This window comes from Carlito syrichta, unplaced genomic scaffold (genome assembly GCF_000164805.1).
Source record: "Carlito syrichta isolate Samal-C Ts95f unplaced genomic scaffold, Tarsius_syrichta-2.0.1 Scaffold307019, whole genome shotgun sequence".
Classification (NCBI taxonomy): Eukaryota; Metazoa; Chordata; class Mammalia; order Primates; family Tarsiidae; genus Carlito; species Carlito syrichta.
This window is the reverse complement of record NW_007251115.1, coordinates 96,652-115,066: the sequence shown is the minus strand read 5'-3', so window position 1 is coordinate 115,066 and position 18,415 is coordinate 96,652. Positions and strand designations below refer to the sequence as shown.

Sequence of the window (18,415 nt, the reverse complement as noted above, 5' to 3'; positions counted from 1 at the left end):
CATACCGCACTGTCTTTCTTAAAGTTGGAATATTTTTAGCACCCTTATTTGCCCATGAGTAACCAGAATCTGTATGACAAATAAGCTGTGATTTTTCACACTGCATACACCAGACACTTGCTTATTATTTCAGGAAGCAGACATTATTATCCTCTATTTACCAGATAAAGAAGTCAAATCTTAGAGAGGAAAGTACTTACTATGTCTGAATTAATATAGCTAAAAATAGGGGAGTCAAAATGTAAATTAGATTTGACTTCCAAGGTTGTACACTTAGTCACTACCTGAGCTGCCTCTTATTCTCTGTCCCTCCTCCACACAAGTGATCCAGGTCCCAAGATTCCGTCTTTGTGATGTGTGAGTGAGATATCAGTCAGATCTGATAATATTCTCTTCTTAGATGACTACAATGTCACAATCATCTAATGTCACCTCCTGGCACTCACTATACCAAAAGCCTGCAAACTGGGGTTTGTTCCTACTCTCTCCATCACTAATTTATTAGGTGACATTGGCTGGGGTCCTCATATTGGGGAAGACAACTGTCTACCTAAAGCAGAAGTAGGTGTAGATGTTCTGGGTACCTTCAGGGGTTAAAATTTCTCAGGTAGGACTAGTAACCTCTATTTAAAAAGAATTTTCAGATCACAAATGCATCCATAAAATATAAGATCAAAATATCAGCTAAAGTGAAAGAGCAACAAAACCTCTTCCTTCTCTGTCACTGAACTAAGCGAAAGTTAACACTCATGGGTTACAGAAAAGAGAAACTGTCAAAAACATCCTGAATAGTGATTACTATCCTGGTGGGACTTAATATCAATTTCAAAAATTCTCTAGACAGAGTTCTTAAAGAATCCTTCTATCTCCAAGAATGCCAAATCACATTTTCACATAAGTGTAATCATGATTATACATAAGTAAGACTCAGTTTATAAAAACAGACTATCAATCAAAATAAGCCTTGAACACAGAATCACAAAAATAACTTGGCCCTAACCAGCACAATACCCTCCAAATGACCCCCCACCTCCCAAATAAAAAATTAGAAAGGAAAAAGCATATAATTAAAACAAATATATTTTGGGAGGGCTATAAAAAAATATTACGTTTGGCTTCCCAGTTAAGAGTAGAATGTAAATAGTTATTTAATAAATGTAAAATGTACATAGTCACACTTCAATTTTTATACTAATTGAAAAGAGGCAATAAAAAGATTGGTCTACATGGGAAAAATCTAATAAAAAATAAAGATGATGGGTTCAGACACCCGAAATCTAAATATTTTAGTAAACCGTTAGAAAGACATCATGTAGTATGGCAATTCTTCTTAACAAGTCTCTTGGCGAATCTCACAAACTTTTCAGAAAAGAATGTGCATAAACTTTTGCCTATAATTTCAGGGGATACAGACCCCATGAAGTCTATTCTTGGGCCCCTTGTTAAGAATCCCAGGAGTGGAAGGAGCTCTGGACAGTCTCTTAGGAAATTTGGCTTGCTACCCTAATCCAATCACTTTACCTCCCCGGATCTGAGTTACATCTGTGAAATATAAACTTTACATTTTCTTTTTAAGGCTGAATAGTGTTCCATTATATGTGTATATACCATTTTGTTTCTCCACTTATCTATTGATGGATATTTGGCCTGTTTCCACCTTTAGACTATGTTTTTTTCTATTGACAAATAATTATATAGATATATATGTGTGTATGTGTGTGTATACACGTATATATATGTATATATGTGTGTGTGTGTTACAATGTGATGTTTTGATATAGATACACACTGCAGAAAGATTAAATCAAGCTATGTAACATATCCATCCATTCACTTATATTTTTGTGGTGAGAACATTTAAAATCTATTATTGCCAGGGTAGAGAGGGCACACCTCATCAACAAAGGAAACTGCATAATGAACATTTGTAAACCTAATCCTGAATTGTACACCACATATTTAAAATATGCTTTGGGAGGCTGAGGTGAGTGGATTGCCTGAGCCCGTGGGTTCGAGACCCGCCTGGGTAACTTGGAGAGACCTCATCTCTACAGTAAATAAAAAATCTGCCGGGTGTGGTAGCGCGCGCCTGTAGTTCCGGCTACTTGGAAGGCTGAGGTGGAAGGATCGCTGGAGCCCAGCAGGTCGAGGCTGCGGTGGCCAGGAGCGGCCACTGCAACTCCAGTCTGGGCGACAGAGTGAGACTCCAACTCAAAAAAAAAAAACATATTTAAAATAAAAATATTTTTAAAATCTATTATTTTAGTGATTTTGAAATATACATTACTCTGACATGCTACATCATGTATGAACCTTGAGGACATTATGCTACGTGAAGGACAATAGATATAGAAAGACATATGTTGCATGATTCCACTTATATGCAGTAACTAGAATAAACACATTCTAAGAGACAGAAAACAGAGTAGAGGTTATCAGGTTGGGATAAAGGGAGTGAATGGGCAGTCAGTACCTCATGGGTAGAGTTTTTGTTTGGAGTGATTAAGAAAAAAAAGTCCTGGAAATGAATAGTGGTGCTGGTTAAATAACATTGCGAATGTACTTAATGCCACAGAATCTCATACCTAAAAATGGTAAAATTATAAATTATATGTTATGCATGTTTCTACAAAGAGAGGACATGAGGAAGAAAGGGGAAAAATCAAGCAAAGCTATGATCTTTCCAGACCTTTAACAACTGAAATTCTAGTAAAGTCTCCTAGTATTACAGTGAGACTGAAGGATTTAGTAAAATCACCTCCTTACCATTTTCAATTGCTAATTATGACTCAGCACTTCCTCTAGGCTTCAGAACAGTAAAAGCCCAGAAGAATTCAACTTAAGGGTAAAGTTAGCTCTGCAGCAAAGTGCTCATACTCTCCTATCAGAGTCCTCTATTTGGAGATTTCTCAAGTTGGTTTTCCATTACTAGTCTCCCTTTCAAAAGAAGATAAGTGACTTTCCCACTGTCACAGAGGTAGTACTTCAAAGCAAGCAAACAAAAATCTTCTCCAAGAATAAACACACTCTAATTTCCTTAAACTGTGGTGCAATAGCAATCTTGTGACATACCCTCCAAGCACATAATGAAGCTGTTGTAATAATTTATTTCTCCATTTGGGAGGCATCCCTTAACCAACTCTGCTTCCCCACAAAAACTCTGAGCTATAAAATTAAATTTGGAGAAACTGCACTTAAACCTCACGATAGTTATACAGAGTTAATTGTTTCAACTTCTGGAACAAGGTGTCTCCTTCTGAGGTCATGAGGCAAACAGCAGAATGAATCCAATCATTGGGCCAGATGGGAAGTGCGAAGGAGTGGGACATATCACTCTCTGAAATACTGTCATAGGAGAGCTCAGGTATCCAAAGCTCATTTGAGAAGAAGAGTGCCCCTCCTACCACCATTGTATCTGTACCACCCATCAGAAAACTTTCTGCAAAGAACCTTCTGTCTAGCTTGACTAGGAAAGTTATAAGCTTGGCAAATGACACAAGAAAAAACTGTTTATATATAACTGTAAGCAGCATTTCATTCTGAGATCTCCTCATGGTCCTTCCAGACTACCCTGCATATATGGCTAAAATGATTAAGCATAAAATGCAACTAAATTAAATGTGACATGAACAAAATATCTGAGAATTTGAGAATACCAACTCAATTTACAAGGGTCCCTCAATTGCTAAAGACCATAGTTCCAGTAGGGCTTATTCTTGTTCAGATGTGGCAGAAAAGATGAGGATGATGACCATAAAACTATAAAAATATACTGAACAGGAAAAAGTATTCTTGAAGCATCTACCTTTTACAAATATTCCAACAAAAAAGGTTGGCTGCTCTAATATATTTATTTGTTTCTTTAAAAAAAAAAAAAAAGACTTCAAATGTTTTGACTAACAACCTTCCTCCAAAGGACTCTTTACAGAGTCCAAATGTATAACAACCGAACCCAAAGACAAACAGGATTTCCTACTGCATATTTCTAGGACAAGTCAGTTGCTTTTTATTACTATTCATAGGAGAAACCACTGCTCTCAAATTTTACTCATGAAAAATACATTAAATCCAAAACATAATTGTTTACCATATCTTCTGTATGCAATTATTAATAAAAGTACTGGTTTCTAAATAACACTTTCAAGTTCTGAAGACATACCAGAAACAAATCTATGGCACAAGAAAACTGTTTTCTTTTGTACTCAACCAGAATAAACTATTTACATTGGTAATGTTACACTATTCCCATAGGCAAGACTCATTCTGAATTTTCAGTAAAATACAATCTCGAGATAAGCAGAGAAGAAGGCAGGGAAGCAGAGGAGAGAGAAAACAGTAACATGACTTACGTTTGTCTCTCTCAGACAAAGAAGCAGTTAGCAGGAACAAACTCACAACTCTCCAGCAGAAGGCAAGAAGGTACAGAGTAGACGTTCTAATTCCTGGCAAACTCACACTGAGATGCCAAGTGGGCGGTCCTACTATGAAACAGGGGGTGGGGTAGGGGATGAGAAGAGGGAAGCAGGGAGAAGGCGCTTCTTACTCGGTTAGAAGCTGGTGCAGCTTGTGATAACCTCGTTCCAAGGCCAAGCTCACAGGTGTCGCCCCTTCCTGGTTGTGGATGCTGAGAGCTCCGCGGCCGCCTGGCTTCTGCAACAGGAACCACGTCAACCTCAGCAGTCCCAGCCTCACAGCAAAATGCATCAATGTCTCCCGAGGGCCAGCATCTATAAATGGGAGAGAAAATGAACCTAAGTGAGAATGTAAAAACAAAAACCAAACAAGCAAAAAGACAAGTTAGGCAAACACCATGGCCTCCAAGTGCCTAAGATCCTAAAGCTACATCATACAGCATGAACAACTTTATTGTGGCCTGACAGAATTAGCCCTCAAATAAATACAAAGCTCCAAAAAAGCACAAGAAGCAAAATCTTCAATAGGAGACAGTCCTACAGAAGAGCATCAAGTCATTTCTGTATTATGACTTAACATACTATACGTGTTCAACCAATTTCACTGGCAGGATATAAGGGTGACGCTCACATACATTATTTTCCTTATTAAAAAAAAAAAGTAAATGCAGCCCTACAACATGGGAATCCAAGGGAAATAGCTGTTAGAACTTAAATGGGTGTATCATAAAAGGTATAATTACTTTTAAAAAGAATACCCAGACAGGAGTTGGTTAGTGAAACATTAAAAACAGGTTCTGCTTGTTACGTACACACAGGTCTTTTTATTTTCCCACAATAACGGCAAATCACATTGATGGCTCCGGGCCAGCTTTTGTTGTTTGTTTAATGAGATAAAAAAATGCATCTTCAGGCATAATAAGAAAGATTGACTCTAAGACAATACACTAATAACTTCAGAAAGACAAATATGTGCTTGAGCTTATTTCACTTGAAATGAAGGGTTCTTCTTGATATAGTAAGTCACTTTGAAAGCAGTGGAATCAGGGACTGGGCACAGTGGCTCATGTTCATAATCCCAGCACTTTGAGAGGATGAGGAGGAAGACTGTTAGAGCCCAGGGGTTCAAGACCAGCCTGGGCAACATAGCAAGACCTCATCTCTTAAAAGAAAAACAAACAAAAATTAAAAAACTAGTCGGACATGATGGTGCACACCCATACTCCCATCTATGCAGGCAGCTGAGACAGGAGGACTGCCTGGGCCCAGGAGGTCAAGGCTGTGGAGAGCCGTGATCATGCCACTGCATTCCAGCATGGATGACAAGATAAGACTCCGACTCCAAAAAAAAAAAAAAAAAAAAAGTGGTAGAATCAGAAAGGGCTTTGAGTCATACAATCTGGGTTCAAATCTGGCATTTATCATCTGTGTATCCAGGCATGATTCATTTAACCTGTCTAGGCTTCACTTTCTTCATCCCTAGAGCGATGAGATACCATCACTTCACAGAGCTGCAACAAATCAGAGGAGATAAAATGCCAGTATAATGATTGGCTGTAGTAGGTATTCATTAAAATGCCAGTTCCCCTCCTCTTCCCTGCTCTCTTCCCTGTCTTCTTGGACTTCGAATTACATTTGGGGCTCATTAGCCATACTCTCTGTCTTCTTCAGCCATCCTCTTGTGTCCAACTGTGATGACAGCAGCTAAGGCCACCACAGGGCTGCCATATATGGCCCCACAAGGCTGTAGACTACCCCACAGTTGTGAATGGCACCCTGAAGTTGTGACTGTCTCAGCTTAACTATCACAGTCCATTCTTCATGGCTTCCCATGGGTATCAACTTCTCCACTGAGCATTCTCAGACTTCTTATACTCCAGTGTGTTTTCCTTACTGTGAATTTCTCAGATGCTTCTATGAGTATCACAATAGGAAAGAACACATCTCTGAGACTGTGATTTTATACTAAGCTGCACTGTTGCCTAATATCACCTGTGTATTATATTAATCTACTATCCCTATTTCCAAGGTAAATTTCCTTGGGACCATAATCTATCTTTCATATTATATATTTTCCCTACAGAACTATATACACACTGACCAATTCAGGATTTATAGGATATTCAAGCACAGGCACATGGCTGGAGAGGAAAAAAACCAATGTCCCAGAAGAGACAATGACATACACAGGTACAAAGTTTAATGATCAACACCTCTGAGTGGGTGTCAAGGCCAAACAAAAGGACAAAAAGAACCTTCACAAAAGATCAAATATCACCATCTAACTTATGCCTTACAGTTGTTTGGACCGCCTTATCAAAAACAAAAGAGTTGGCCGAGCATGGTGGCTCAAGCCTGTAATCCCAGCACTTTGGAAGGCCAAGATGGGAGAGCTGCTTAAGCCCTGGAGTTCGAAACAAGACTAGTCAACATAGCGAGACACTGTCTCTACAAAAAATAAAATAAAAAAATTATCCAGGTGTGGTGGTGAACGCTTGTAGTCCCAGCTATTCAGGAAGCTAAGGCAGAAGACTCGCCTAAGCCCAGGAGGTCAAGGCTGCAGTAAGCTGTGATCATGCCACTGCACTCCAGCCTGGGCAACAGAGTGTGAGACCCCAACTCAAAAACAAACAAACAAACAAAAAGAGCTAATAAGAAACTGACTATGAAATATGATGAGGCTTTTTAGAGGCTGCTTAATTCTGACCTTACCAAGCAACACCTCCCAAAAACAGCCAGCTCTTTACTCCTCACCCTTCCTGAGCCCTTATTTGTTCTGCGTCAGCTCAGTATTGAGTAGAGCTCCCAACAATAAGGCCATGCACCAGCTGAGAAGATAGCATATTGGTTCCTATCCTATACATCCTCCATTCTCATTCTAAAGTCTTTAGCAGATGACACCACATCTACTTTCAGGTGGTCCCTTCCTGCAGAAAACAAATTGAGAAGAAAATGCAGTGAGAACCTGCTATGTGTCATGTGGGTTATGTGGTTTATGGCAACTTTTTCCATTCTAGCTTCACAGTTACCCTGCGAGGTCTCATTATCCTCACTTTGCATATGAAAATAGGTTCAGAGAATTAATAACTTGCCCACAGCCAAAACCAGGATTTGAGAGTTCTTCTAAGTCTAAAAAACCCATACCCTTTCCATTACTCTACCTTATCTCTTTCTGTAAAACAAAACCCAAAACAAGCAATCACACAAACTAATGTGGTTTTTAAAAAAACCTTTTCATGTTTACCCTGAACTTTTATTAATTTTTCAAGTGTACACATAAGTTGAAAGAATTATACAACAAATAACCAGACACTCATAACCCAAGTCCTACAATCAATGTTTTTCTGTATTTGCTTTATCACATATCTATACAGCTAATCTTCCCTCTATCTACTCAGCCACCTTATTTTTAGACATTTCAAAGTAAGTTGAAGACAGTAGTCCACTTCACTCCAAAAAACTTTAGCATATAGTTAACTAGAGTTCAAAAAATAGCTTTTTATCCCTTTAAAGGACAAATGAAAAATATCTCGTAAATTTTTCTTTGGTTTCTTAAACTCACACTCAGAGTCTTTCATTTGGATACTTATGACATTTTCCCCTTTTCTTTATTCTGTAATGTTATTTCATAGGCCTACGTTAGCTGGTTTTCATGTCTAATCATACTTAATTGGAAAGATCTCTGTAGGACGAGCTTCCACCACCCCCCACCCCCACCCCCAGAAGGTAGATAGAGTGCCGAAAGTACTGCTTGCTATCTACTTATCTGCTGGACACACCGCCCACACATTCCCTGGGATCTGAAAAGAAACCTGATGTGCCTAGTAGGCATTCAACCACAATAAGCCTGCTGGGGGGCTGCAGTTTTTTTTCAAATTATCAGATTCTCTGACTAAAGAAAATATTCTAAGTTATGAGATCAGTACAATCAATCAAGCAATTTCATACCCCATCAATCTACCCAGCAAGCCCTACTCACAGTACTCTTTGAATCTATATCTATGGATTTCCAAAGTTACCATTCTTTCTACTATCCTGGACTGCTTCTTAAATAATCCTAAAGCCCCACATGATGCAGGAATTCCCAATTGTAAGGGGAAGGAAGGAAAACAAGCCAGTGTAAGGAAACGGGCTTTCGGAAAAATGAGATTTGTAACCTTGTCACAAAACCAAGGTTCGAGAAAAACTTTACAGACAAAACAAACAAAACTTTACAGAGCTCAAAACCTGCCACTACTAAGCACTGCTTGTCTTGCAGTCAATAAATATTAACCTTCTGCCATGAGAAAGAATCTACTAGCAGTGTTGTTATTTTTAGATTTCTTTTTTAGCAATGATGATTACTGGGGGAAAAAATACTCAAATACTAGTGTAGCTAAAGAAAAATTTCCATGGAAAGCTATCTAACACCCCGAAAGGAGTGTGGAAACTAAATCACCAAATGACTACGGACAAGGATTTATTAACCAACATCAGATATACAGAATTGGGACTGTTCAAGCTGTTTTCAGTACAGTCTTTCCTAAACCCGTCATCCTTCTCTCCATCCAAACTTCTGCTTATGGGGACGATTCCTACCCCAAAGATGTTAGATCTTCTTTTCAATTAGTTTTACAATCTTATGACTAAATAGAATAAACATTTCCCCTAGTACAACTCTCCTTGCTTTCTCCAGAGCAAGTCCTCAATGGCCCATTCTAAGTTACCTGAGAGTTATGCTCATTGCTACTCTACAAGGGTCCCTCAGGGAAAACCATCCTAATTCAACACTTTCACAAATGAACAAGGCACTGAAGAGCTGAGACAACAAACCCAGACTTGGAAAACTCAAAGAAAAAAGAGGTCCTTGCCTCACTATTCACTCTCCACCTGATGAATCCTTATCACCTGCATTTAAGGCCAAACTGTGGCAAAAAGTAGAGTGCAGAGGTTTCTAACATAACTAGGAATTAGAGAACTAATTAATTTAAGAACTAAAATGGACAAACTCCCTCTTGCCCACGTTGAAAGCAAGAATTAACTTTAGCAGCAAGTAAAAAGCAATGGAAACTGTTTCATTCGGCTTTGAAGAGCCTTCCTTTGAGTACTGTCCTGTTTTATCCTTTTATAGAACACGTTCCCTTCGCATTACAGATCATTAATGTTTTTGTGTCTCTAAAAGGTTACCTGCTATTGATCATGCTATATTTAAAATGAACAGTTTGCAAACCAGCACACATTATCTGAATATACCTTCCTCCATTTTATAGATGAAGAAATTGAGTAATAGATTAGTATTCTGCACAAACTCTTGCAAGGAAGCCAGGATTTGAACTGACTCTGATGCCCACACTTTCCATTTCACAATATCAAATCTAAACCAAGAGTTCTTTTTTTTTTTTTGAGTTGGAGTCTCACTCTGTCACCCAGGTTAGAGTTCAGTGACACGCTCACGGCCACCGCAGCCTTGACCTGCTGGGCTCTGGCAATCCTTCCACCTCAATCTTCCAAGTAGCTAGAACTACAGGCGCATGCCACCACACCCAGCTAATTTTTTAAAGTTTATTGTAGAGACAAGGTCTCACCAAGTTGCCCAGACTGGTCTCAGGCAATCCTTTCCCCTCAGCCTCCCAAAGTGCTGGGATTACAGGTTTGAGCCACTGTGCCTGGCCTAAACCAGAGTTCTTAACTTCATTTTCATGCCTAAAGTTCAGGGAGACTATGAAATTTACTACATGTAAATGTTTGCAGATAGGTTCTTATAAACATTTTTTTCTGAGAAGAAATTTGAGCAATTTTCAAAGGAGTCAGTGACCTGAAAAAAAAGTATGAAAAGCACTGCATCCAAACAATTAAAGAGTACAGGGATTAGCCATAAAGCTTACACGACTCCTCTGTACAAGTATTAGGCTAGCACACCTGTAAACATGCTAGCTTTCAACAGCAGGTAGTCCTGTTATGTAACAGGCTGTCCTATTTACCAGCATTATCCCAGGCACCATGCTTTCTTTGTACCTTTTTTCTTTAAATATCTTTTAAAAAGAGGGATTTGATACACAACTCATTGATGTGAAGAGACTATTCCATGACATCTGTCCCTCAATAGCAAGCATAACGCTACTCTACCCTTACATATCCCATCTTCCTAGATTCTAATCCACAATTACTAAAACAATTTAACCTGCAGAATTCACCACTTAAACTCAGATTCCTGATTTCAGCTGTTGACTTAAAGACAGTTCTGTCAAGTCCCTTGCATACACCTAATTTAAGTATACACCTAATTTGTTCAACTTATTTTATCTTAACAATTATTTTAAATATATGTAAAATAACAATCACTTTTGGGGAGTATATAGTCCTATGAGTTTTAACATACCCATAGATTGTTATAGCCACCGCCACAAATAAGACACAAAACAACTCTGACACCCTAAAGAATTCCTTCATGATACCCCGTTACAGTAAGTCTTTTCCCTTAACTCCCAGACCCTGGCAACTATTGATCTGTTCTCCATTTCCATGATTTCCCCTTTTCCAGAATATCATATAAATGGAACCATATAGTATGTGACCTTAGGAAACTGACTTCTTTGACTCAGCACAATGCATTTAAAAGGCATACAAACTGTTGCACATACCAATAGTTTGCTTCTTTTCTTGCTGAGTTGAGGTTCCATTGCATGAATGTGCCACAGCTTGTGATCTATTCACTCAGTGAGGAAGACCTGAGTTACTTCCAGTTTTGGGTGACCTTGAGTAACACTACCATAGGTACATTTGTGCATAGAGTTTTTGGTGAATGTTAAGTTTATATTTCTCTAGGGTAAATATCCAAAAGAGGGATTATTGGATCATATAGTAAGTATACCTTTATCTTTTTTTTTGAGAAAGGATGTATCGAGGGGACAGAAAAGCTCCTACAGTAGGAGGGGACCCAAGGGGGTTGCCCACATTTATCTTTATAAAAAACTGCCCTGTTTTTCTAGAGTGGCTATATTATTCTGCATTCCCACAAGCAATGTATGAGATTCTGCTCCTCAACCTTGCCAGAACCTGGTATTTTTAACCTCTGTCATTCTAATAAATGCATGACAACATCTCATTGTGGCTTTAATTTGTATTTCTCTGAGTATTTTAATTTAGGGTAGACTTTGTTAGCACTGCTTGAACAATTTCGTACAGCAGAAAGTTTAGGAGTACATGGGAAGTACACTAAAATATTAAAGGTGGCCAGTCACCTCCTAGTAAAGAAAAGGAAGCTAAGGCCCAGAGAGGAAAGGTGATGCGCCAAAGTTTCAGATCTTTGCTTTTTCTAACAGTTCTCTTTAATCATGATAACATAAACTATCTCCTGAGCCTTCTATAAACAAGATAAAAGAAAATTATAAAGCACCATAAGGCCCACAAATAAATAATGCAGGCCTATTTTGATGCTGATTTGGAAAAGGCAACCAGAACAATCATTCCCATATTGATACAGAAATGGCAAGAACTAACGGTACTAAGGCCCATCATTAGGTTTCTGAAAAGGTACTCATGTCCCACTATAATGTCAAATATTCTGATCTCTAAATATTAGCTATACAGAAATCTCTTGGAATATAGTAAAAAGAAAAAGAAAGATGCTTCTTTTCTTGATTTGACTGTAGAGTCCACACTATCTTTCAAATTGTACCTGGACAGGACTGTCTTGCTACTACCTGATAGTATGGGACACCATTCCAATGGCTGATCACAGGCATAACTGTTAAATTGAGCAGACTTGAAAGAATCAAGGCTGGCAAATACTTCATCATTCTTCCATGGGAGAAAGAATAAATTTATTGGATGGGTCTGATGGAGCAGGAACTGAGCGTACCCTAGTTCAGGTCCCTCTGGGTATTTCTCCTCAGGACATGCTCACCTGTAAAGAGGGCAATGTCTGCTTTGCTCTCCCTTACGGGATACAACATTCAAAGCTGAGTGGATCCATAGGAAAGTCATGTAACTGTCTAGCTCCTTCAGTGATGAAATAGAAAGCATAAGCAGATTCACCCTTCTGGCTGGAACTCTATAACAGTCTTCCAATCTAGATTTCACCAGTAATAAAGCAAACATTTTGATCTCTATCAGTGGGACTCCTAAATCTTTCTAATGAATTTGAACTCAGTAGGAAAAGGGGATGCTATTTATTAAATTCAAGGTACATACTATGTTTCATTTAAAAATTATCTATATAGCCATGATATTTAGTATATATCATTTGCTACAAAAATTATGTGAGAAAAACTGTCTGAATAAAAAGTATATGTAGACATTTGCCACATTTGTGTTTTTGAAAAAGTGGAGTCCTATCAAACTATCTTGGTAAAAAGAAGTGTGGAGTTTTTCAGAGCTCATCCCATTCTTATCCTTTCCCTTCTCACTCCACAATCTTTCCTTTCCTCCAACTCCAGGAACTCTCTAGAAAACTTCAAAACACAATAATGAAAACCCCGTCTTTGATAATTAAACACCAAAAAGTTACTCTGCTACTCTCATCATGAAGGATGAGTCACTTTCTATGCCTGAGAGATCAAGCCTGAACTACAGACCCACAGCAAGGTGATGTGCCACTCTCCATTTGGGTCATTTCACTACAAGAACAGGTTTAACAGCTCAACTGAGGAATCGATAAGAGATGCAATCAAGGCCACTTTCCTATAGTAGTTATAAGATTTATTCAGCCATTGTGGAAGACTTGAATATAATGACCATAGAAAAGCAGTCCCATTAAAAAATGAAGTATTTCAAATTCAAAGCTTGTTTGTGGGTCATATAAATTCTCACCATGCAAAGTCTGATCTGTTCCCAACACGTTCCACTCCGCCGGCAGCTTCAGGTGCCTGAATGCCAGGGCAACCTTCTCATCAAGAGAATTCACATCTCCAGATGGGGGTCCGGACCGGTCAAGAAAACGTGTGAAGTTCAGAGCCTGCTGATTTCCAGCACTGGTTGCCAAAAATTGGGCTGCATCATATGCTTCATCCTGGATGAAACGAAAGTCTTCTTCAGCCACCACAAACACAGGAAGACCCTCTTTGGAAGCACAGAGCAGCACCTTCACTGTCTCACAGCAGTCATGACCTAAAGAAAACATAGGCAGCCAAAAAAACAGCATTAGAGTCCCCTGATAAAAGGATACTGGTGGGTCCTCTTAGAACTTTTGTCATTATACACAAGTATTTCCTCCTAAAAAAAAAACCCTCATTCCCTGAGCTCTTTTTTGCAAGCTTAAATCTTCATTTTCAGCTTTTTAAATTATTTGCAAATATGAATTCCTTTAGCTAACAACGAACAACCCTATGTCCCACCTTTCACCGCCCCATAACATAATATTTGGCACCGAATAGGTTCTGAATAACAACTGTTGCTACTGAATTTGAACAAATTAAAGAATGAAAGCTCAAGGAACCTACAAGGCCTAGCATACAATGGAAAGTCCAATATCTACTTAACTGAATTAGATTTGAAAAATATAACAGGGGAAAACATCATTCATAAAAGTTACATGGAAAGAATTTTACTGATTTACCAGCACTTGTCTTATTATCACAATACAAAACTCAAATGTTGAAGCACTTTAAGAAGTATACAATTTCTTGTCTCTCAAACTCTCAAACTCTCACAACTCAAATGAAGAAGCACTTAAGAAGTATACAACTGCCAAGCTCAGTGGCTCAACTTGTAATTCCAGCATTTTGGGAGGCTGTGAGTGGACTGCCCGAACATGCGGGCTTGAGACCAGCCTTGACAACTTGGCGAGACCTTGTCTCTACAATAAACAAATAATTTTTTTTTAAATTAGCTGGGCATGGTAGTGCACTCCTGTAGTTCCAGCTACTTGGAAAGCTGAGGCAGAAGGATCACCAGAGCCCATCAATTCAACACTGGGGTGGTCATAAGCATGCCACTGCACTCCAGCCTGGGTGACGGAGTGAGACTCCAACTCAAAAAAAAAGTATACAACTGGCTGGGTGCAGTGGCTCACACCTATAATTCCAGCACTTTGGGAGGCTGAGGTGAGAAGAATGCCTGAGCCCATGGGTTTGAGCCCAGCCTGGGCAACTTTGGGAGACCTCATCTCTATAATAAATCAAAAAAATTAGCCAGGCGTGGAGGTACGTGCCTGTAGTTCCAGCTACTTGGAAGGCTAAGGCGGAAGGATCACCTGAGCCCAGTAGGTCAAGGCTGCAGTGGCCGTGAGCATGATAATGCACTCCAGCCTAGGCGACAGAGTAAGACTCCAACTCAAAAAATATATATATAAATATACAATTATGTGATTTTTATTTTACTATTATTAGCAGTCCAAGGCATAAAAATGAATAATAACAATAATTTTTGTTCTCAGATATATGTTTTCTTTCCTGTTTCAACCACTAATGTAATGAGAACATCAATAAAGCCACCTGGTTCACACAAGGATGATGCAGTGCTATGGTTAGAAATCCAGTTCAGGAAGAGCAAACATACCAAGGACTCTATGGTACCCAATGTATAGACCAGCAGGCACCTCCTGAGCAGTGATTTGGAGCAACAACCTGCATGCCACCCCAAAGAGTCAGTTGGAGCCAAATGAGCTAGATTTAACAACACTCTGTTTCTACAGGTGAGGTCTTCTTGGAGAATCAGACTTTCTTCTGGATTTCTGGCCTCACAGAATTAAATATTTCCAATATGTAGAATGTGCTCATCAAAACACACATTGTGGCCAGGTGCGGTGGCTCACGCCTGCAGTCCCAGCACATTGGGGGGTTGGAGGCAATTAGACTGCCTGAGCCCAGGGCTTTGAGACCTGCCTGGACAACTTGGCAAGATCTCATCTCTACAATACGTCAAAAAACTAGCTGGGTGTAGTGGTACACACCAGTGGTTCCAGTTACGCAGAAGGATTGCCTGAGTCCAGCAGGTCGAGGCTGCAGTGGCCGTAAGTGTGCTATCGCACTCCAACATGGAAAAGAGAGTGAGATTCCGACTCAAAACAAACAAAAAACATTGTTTTCCCTCAGTTTTTAAACACTGATCTCAACTAGCCACAACTATGCTCCTACCATCATTATTTGTCTTCCATAAATAATCTTTCTGATGAGAGAAAAAAGGGCATTAATGGTTTTGTTGTTTGGGTGACGCCACTTTGTGCTTTGTCTGATTAACCACGGGCACCCATGCATCCACGGGTTCCCTGAATCTCTAACTCTGCACCAGAGGACATGGATACCTTAAGCACAGGCCAAGAGAGGTTTCAGACTCAGAACAAACTAAGCTTTCCGCTTTGAAAGAGAAAACTATGGTTTTTTTTTCTTCTTATAATCAGAATAATAGGTTGATTTTCTCTACACAACAATTTCATGAGGTATGTATTGTCCTCACTTTATTGCTGAGAAAACTGAGACTTAAAGAAGTAACTTGCCCAAAGTTACACAGATGATAAGATGCAGAATCCACTATTCAAAGTCAAAGCTGATGCCAAAGAACATGGCCTATTATATCTTGATGCAAGGGTTTTATGTCACATTATCTATAAACAGACGAAGAAGGGAAACATCTAACTCCCTGATAGCCTAACACTTGGAATGATAGGCCAGTACAGCTATTAAGCAAGAATAACAGGTTCGTGAATCATGAAGATCAGTGTCCAAACACACATAACTCCATAAAGGAGGTGGCAGTTAAGAAGAACCCTTGAAATCATGCCATCATGCCATTTTTTCTTGATTTCTTTCAGTCCCAGTTAGTTTGAACTTTCCTTATTTCTCTTTAAAAAAGAAGAAGAAGAAGAAGGACCCTTGACAGGCATGCTGGCTCCCCAAGTCTCCAACCCTAACGGTTCTTCTCTGCAACCCTTAGAACTCAGCTGCAATGTCCCTCTCTCTCTCTTGTTCTTATTTATTTAACAACCACTTATATAATAATAACCACTCGCTATGTGCCAGACAATGTTCTCAATGCTTTACAAGTAACAGTTTATTTACTTCTAATAATGATCCTATGCAGTAGATACTGTTATTTACCCTATTTGCAAGATAAGGAAACTGAGGCACAAAATGTTAAGTAGCTTGCCCAAAGTTACAAAGAACTTAAATGTCAGAATTGGAATTTGAACCCAAGTTTCCATGTTCTACAGTCTGCCCCTGCACCCAAAATTTATGGATATTAAAGATGACTTTAAGAGGAAATAAGGGTGCTATGAAAGAATCAATTGGAAAGGAACGAAAGCAAGTTCAAACCCCAGCTGTAAGACTCATCAAGTGAAAGTAGATCATCTCACCTCTCTGGCCTCAATTTCTTCATTTACTGCATAAGGGAACAGCCTCTGGAGGTTCTAAGGCTCCTCCAGCTGTCTAAGTCAATGAGTTTTCCCGGGCAGAAGGTGGGAAAAAGAAGGTTGGGAAGAAATTTCAGGAATAGGAAACAGGTTTAAAAACATAAAAAAGGAAAGCAGAGGGTAAGTTTAAGGGATGGAACTATTACTACATGAGACAGTTTCAGGGAGATACTAACTAGGCAACATCTAGATGCTTAGTAATAAAAGAGTCCTATGTTTAAACATACTTTCTTATTAGCTGTGTGGCCTAAGGTAAATGGTAATCTCTCTAACACTTTCAAATCTAGAAGGTCTTCCTAGCCTTATAAGTGAACAGCTATAATCTGGAAGGGTCTTCCCAAATTCTTTAATACTATCACCCAAAACAACATACACAGTCTCACTAAATTGGTTGGATAGATGGATGGAGTACTATATATTTCAATCAGAAGAATAGCTTCAAAGAAAAAAATGTTGTGGTTCATGAATCTAATCAAAACACAGCATTGTCCACTTTTTCAGAATTAAGCTAATTTATAAAATGACAATCCTTTGAGGTAGACATGGGAAAATGTCAACAAACACTAAAATCATAAATTTCACAATTCAATAATAATGATGTAAGTAATTTTGGATCCAAATTGAATCCTGCCTCCAAAACCTAAACTAATCTACAACAATTTCCACTGCCCTACCCATTCTTTCTTACCAGTCTCTTTCCACAAAGAAGAGATACCTGAAAACTTGAATCAGAAAGGGAGTTACAAATGCCACTAAAAGTAAACATCATTCACTGGTCTATAAAATCACCTTCTGTAGGCACATGTGTACAAACGCACACACACACACACACACACACACACACACACACACACACACACACACACACACACCAAAAAGCCATGGGGAAGCAATACTGCTCTTTTCAAAACTACAGAAGTAAATTTTCTGGGAATGCTAAAATGTCTGTTTACTTGGGCAACATGGAATGGCGCAAACATGAGGAAGAGATGCACAAGAGGGTGTGTGTGTGTGTGTGTGTATGTGTGTTACCTCTTAGCACAATTACACTTTACCTCATTCTGCTGCTTTAGCATAAGAACTTACTAGCAGATAGAAGGCCATATGAGTGAGCTATTGTCAGCTCTGTTTATGTATAGCTCAAATGAAACTGTTTATTAGAGAAGGCAGAAAGTCAGAAAAGTCCATGAAACAGATATCTAGGAGCAGCTGTCCAACTGTTAGCCCAGTATTGTTCCTTTAGACACGAACTCACAATCTGAAGGAGAAACTATAAATCATCATAAGTAAAATGTGCCATAAATCTGCAATTTGTTTGGCATGATTATAGGCTTCTTTTCTGAAAGAAAAACTGAGGGTTAAAAGATGAGTGAAGAACAGAGGGTTTCCTGGATCAGTCTTAACTAAACTTAGAAAGTAGACTGGAAGAGTTACTGCTGATCAAGACCAAAGTACCTTATCCTACTGTCTGAAAATCAACCACACAAAGTTGGTGAGGCTACTCTCTCATATTAATGCTTTCTATTAGGCTCAAATGGCTCCAAGATTATTTTTTTTAACTCCTATAATCTTTCATATAAAGCATCTAGGGGATGGGGGAATCAGTATTTTTTTTAACCAAGAGTGATGGACCCAGTAATAAAACTAAAATCACTGGCTATGCACATATAAAACC

The 18,415-nt window shown here is 38.9% G+C and overlaps 1 protein-coding gene across 1 annotated transcript in view; it reads right to left on the bottom strand.

Annotated features, from left to right (window-relative positions):
- Positions 1 to 18,415, bottom strand: part of AKAP13 (A-kinase anchoring protein 13) — a 247,677-nt gene that overhangs the window by 181,093 nt on the left and 48,169 nt on the right. The window contains exons 3-4 of the mRNA XM_021715342.1: positions 13,203 to 13,499; positions 4,544 to 4,727 (exon numbers count right to left, since the gene is read on the bottom strand). Of these exons, the coding sequence (XP_021571017.1) occupies positions 4,544 to 4,727; positions 13,203 to 13,499 (481 nt within the window). The remainder of the gene's footprint in view (positions 1 to 4,543; positions 4,728 to 13,202; positions 13,500 to 18,415) is intronic.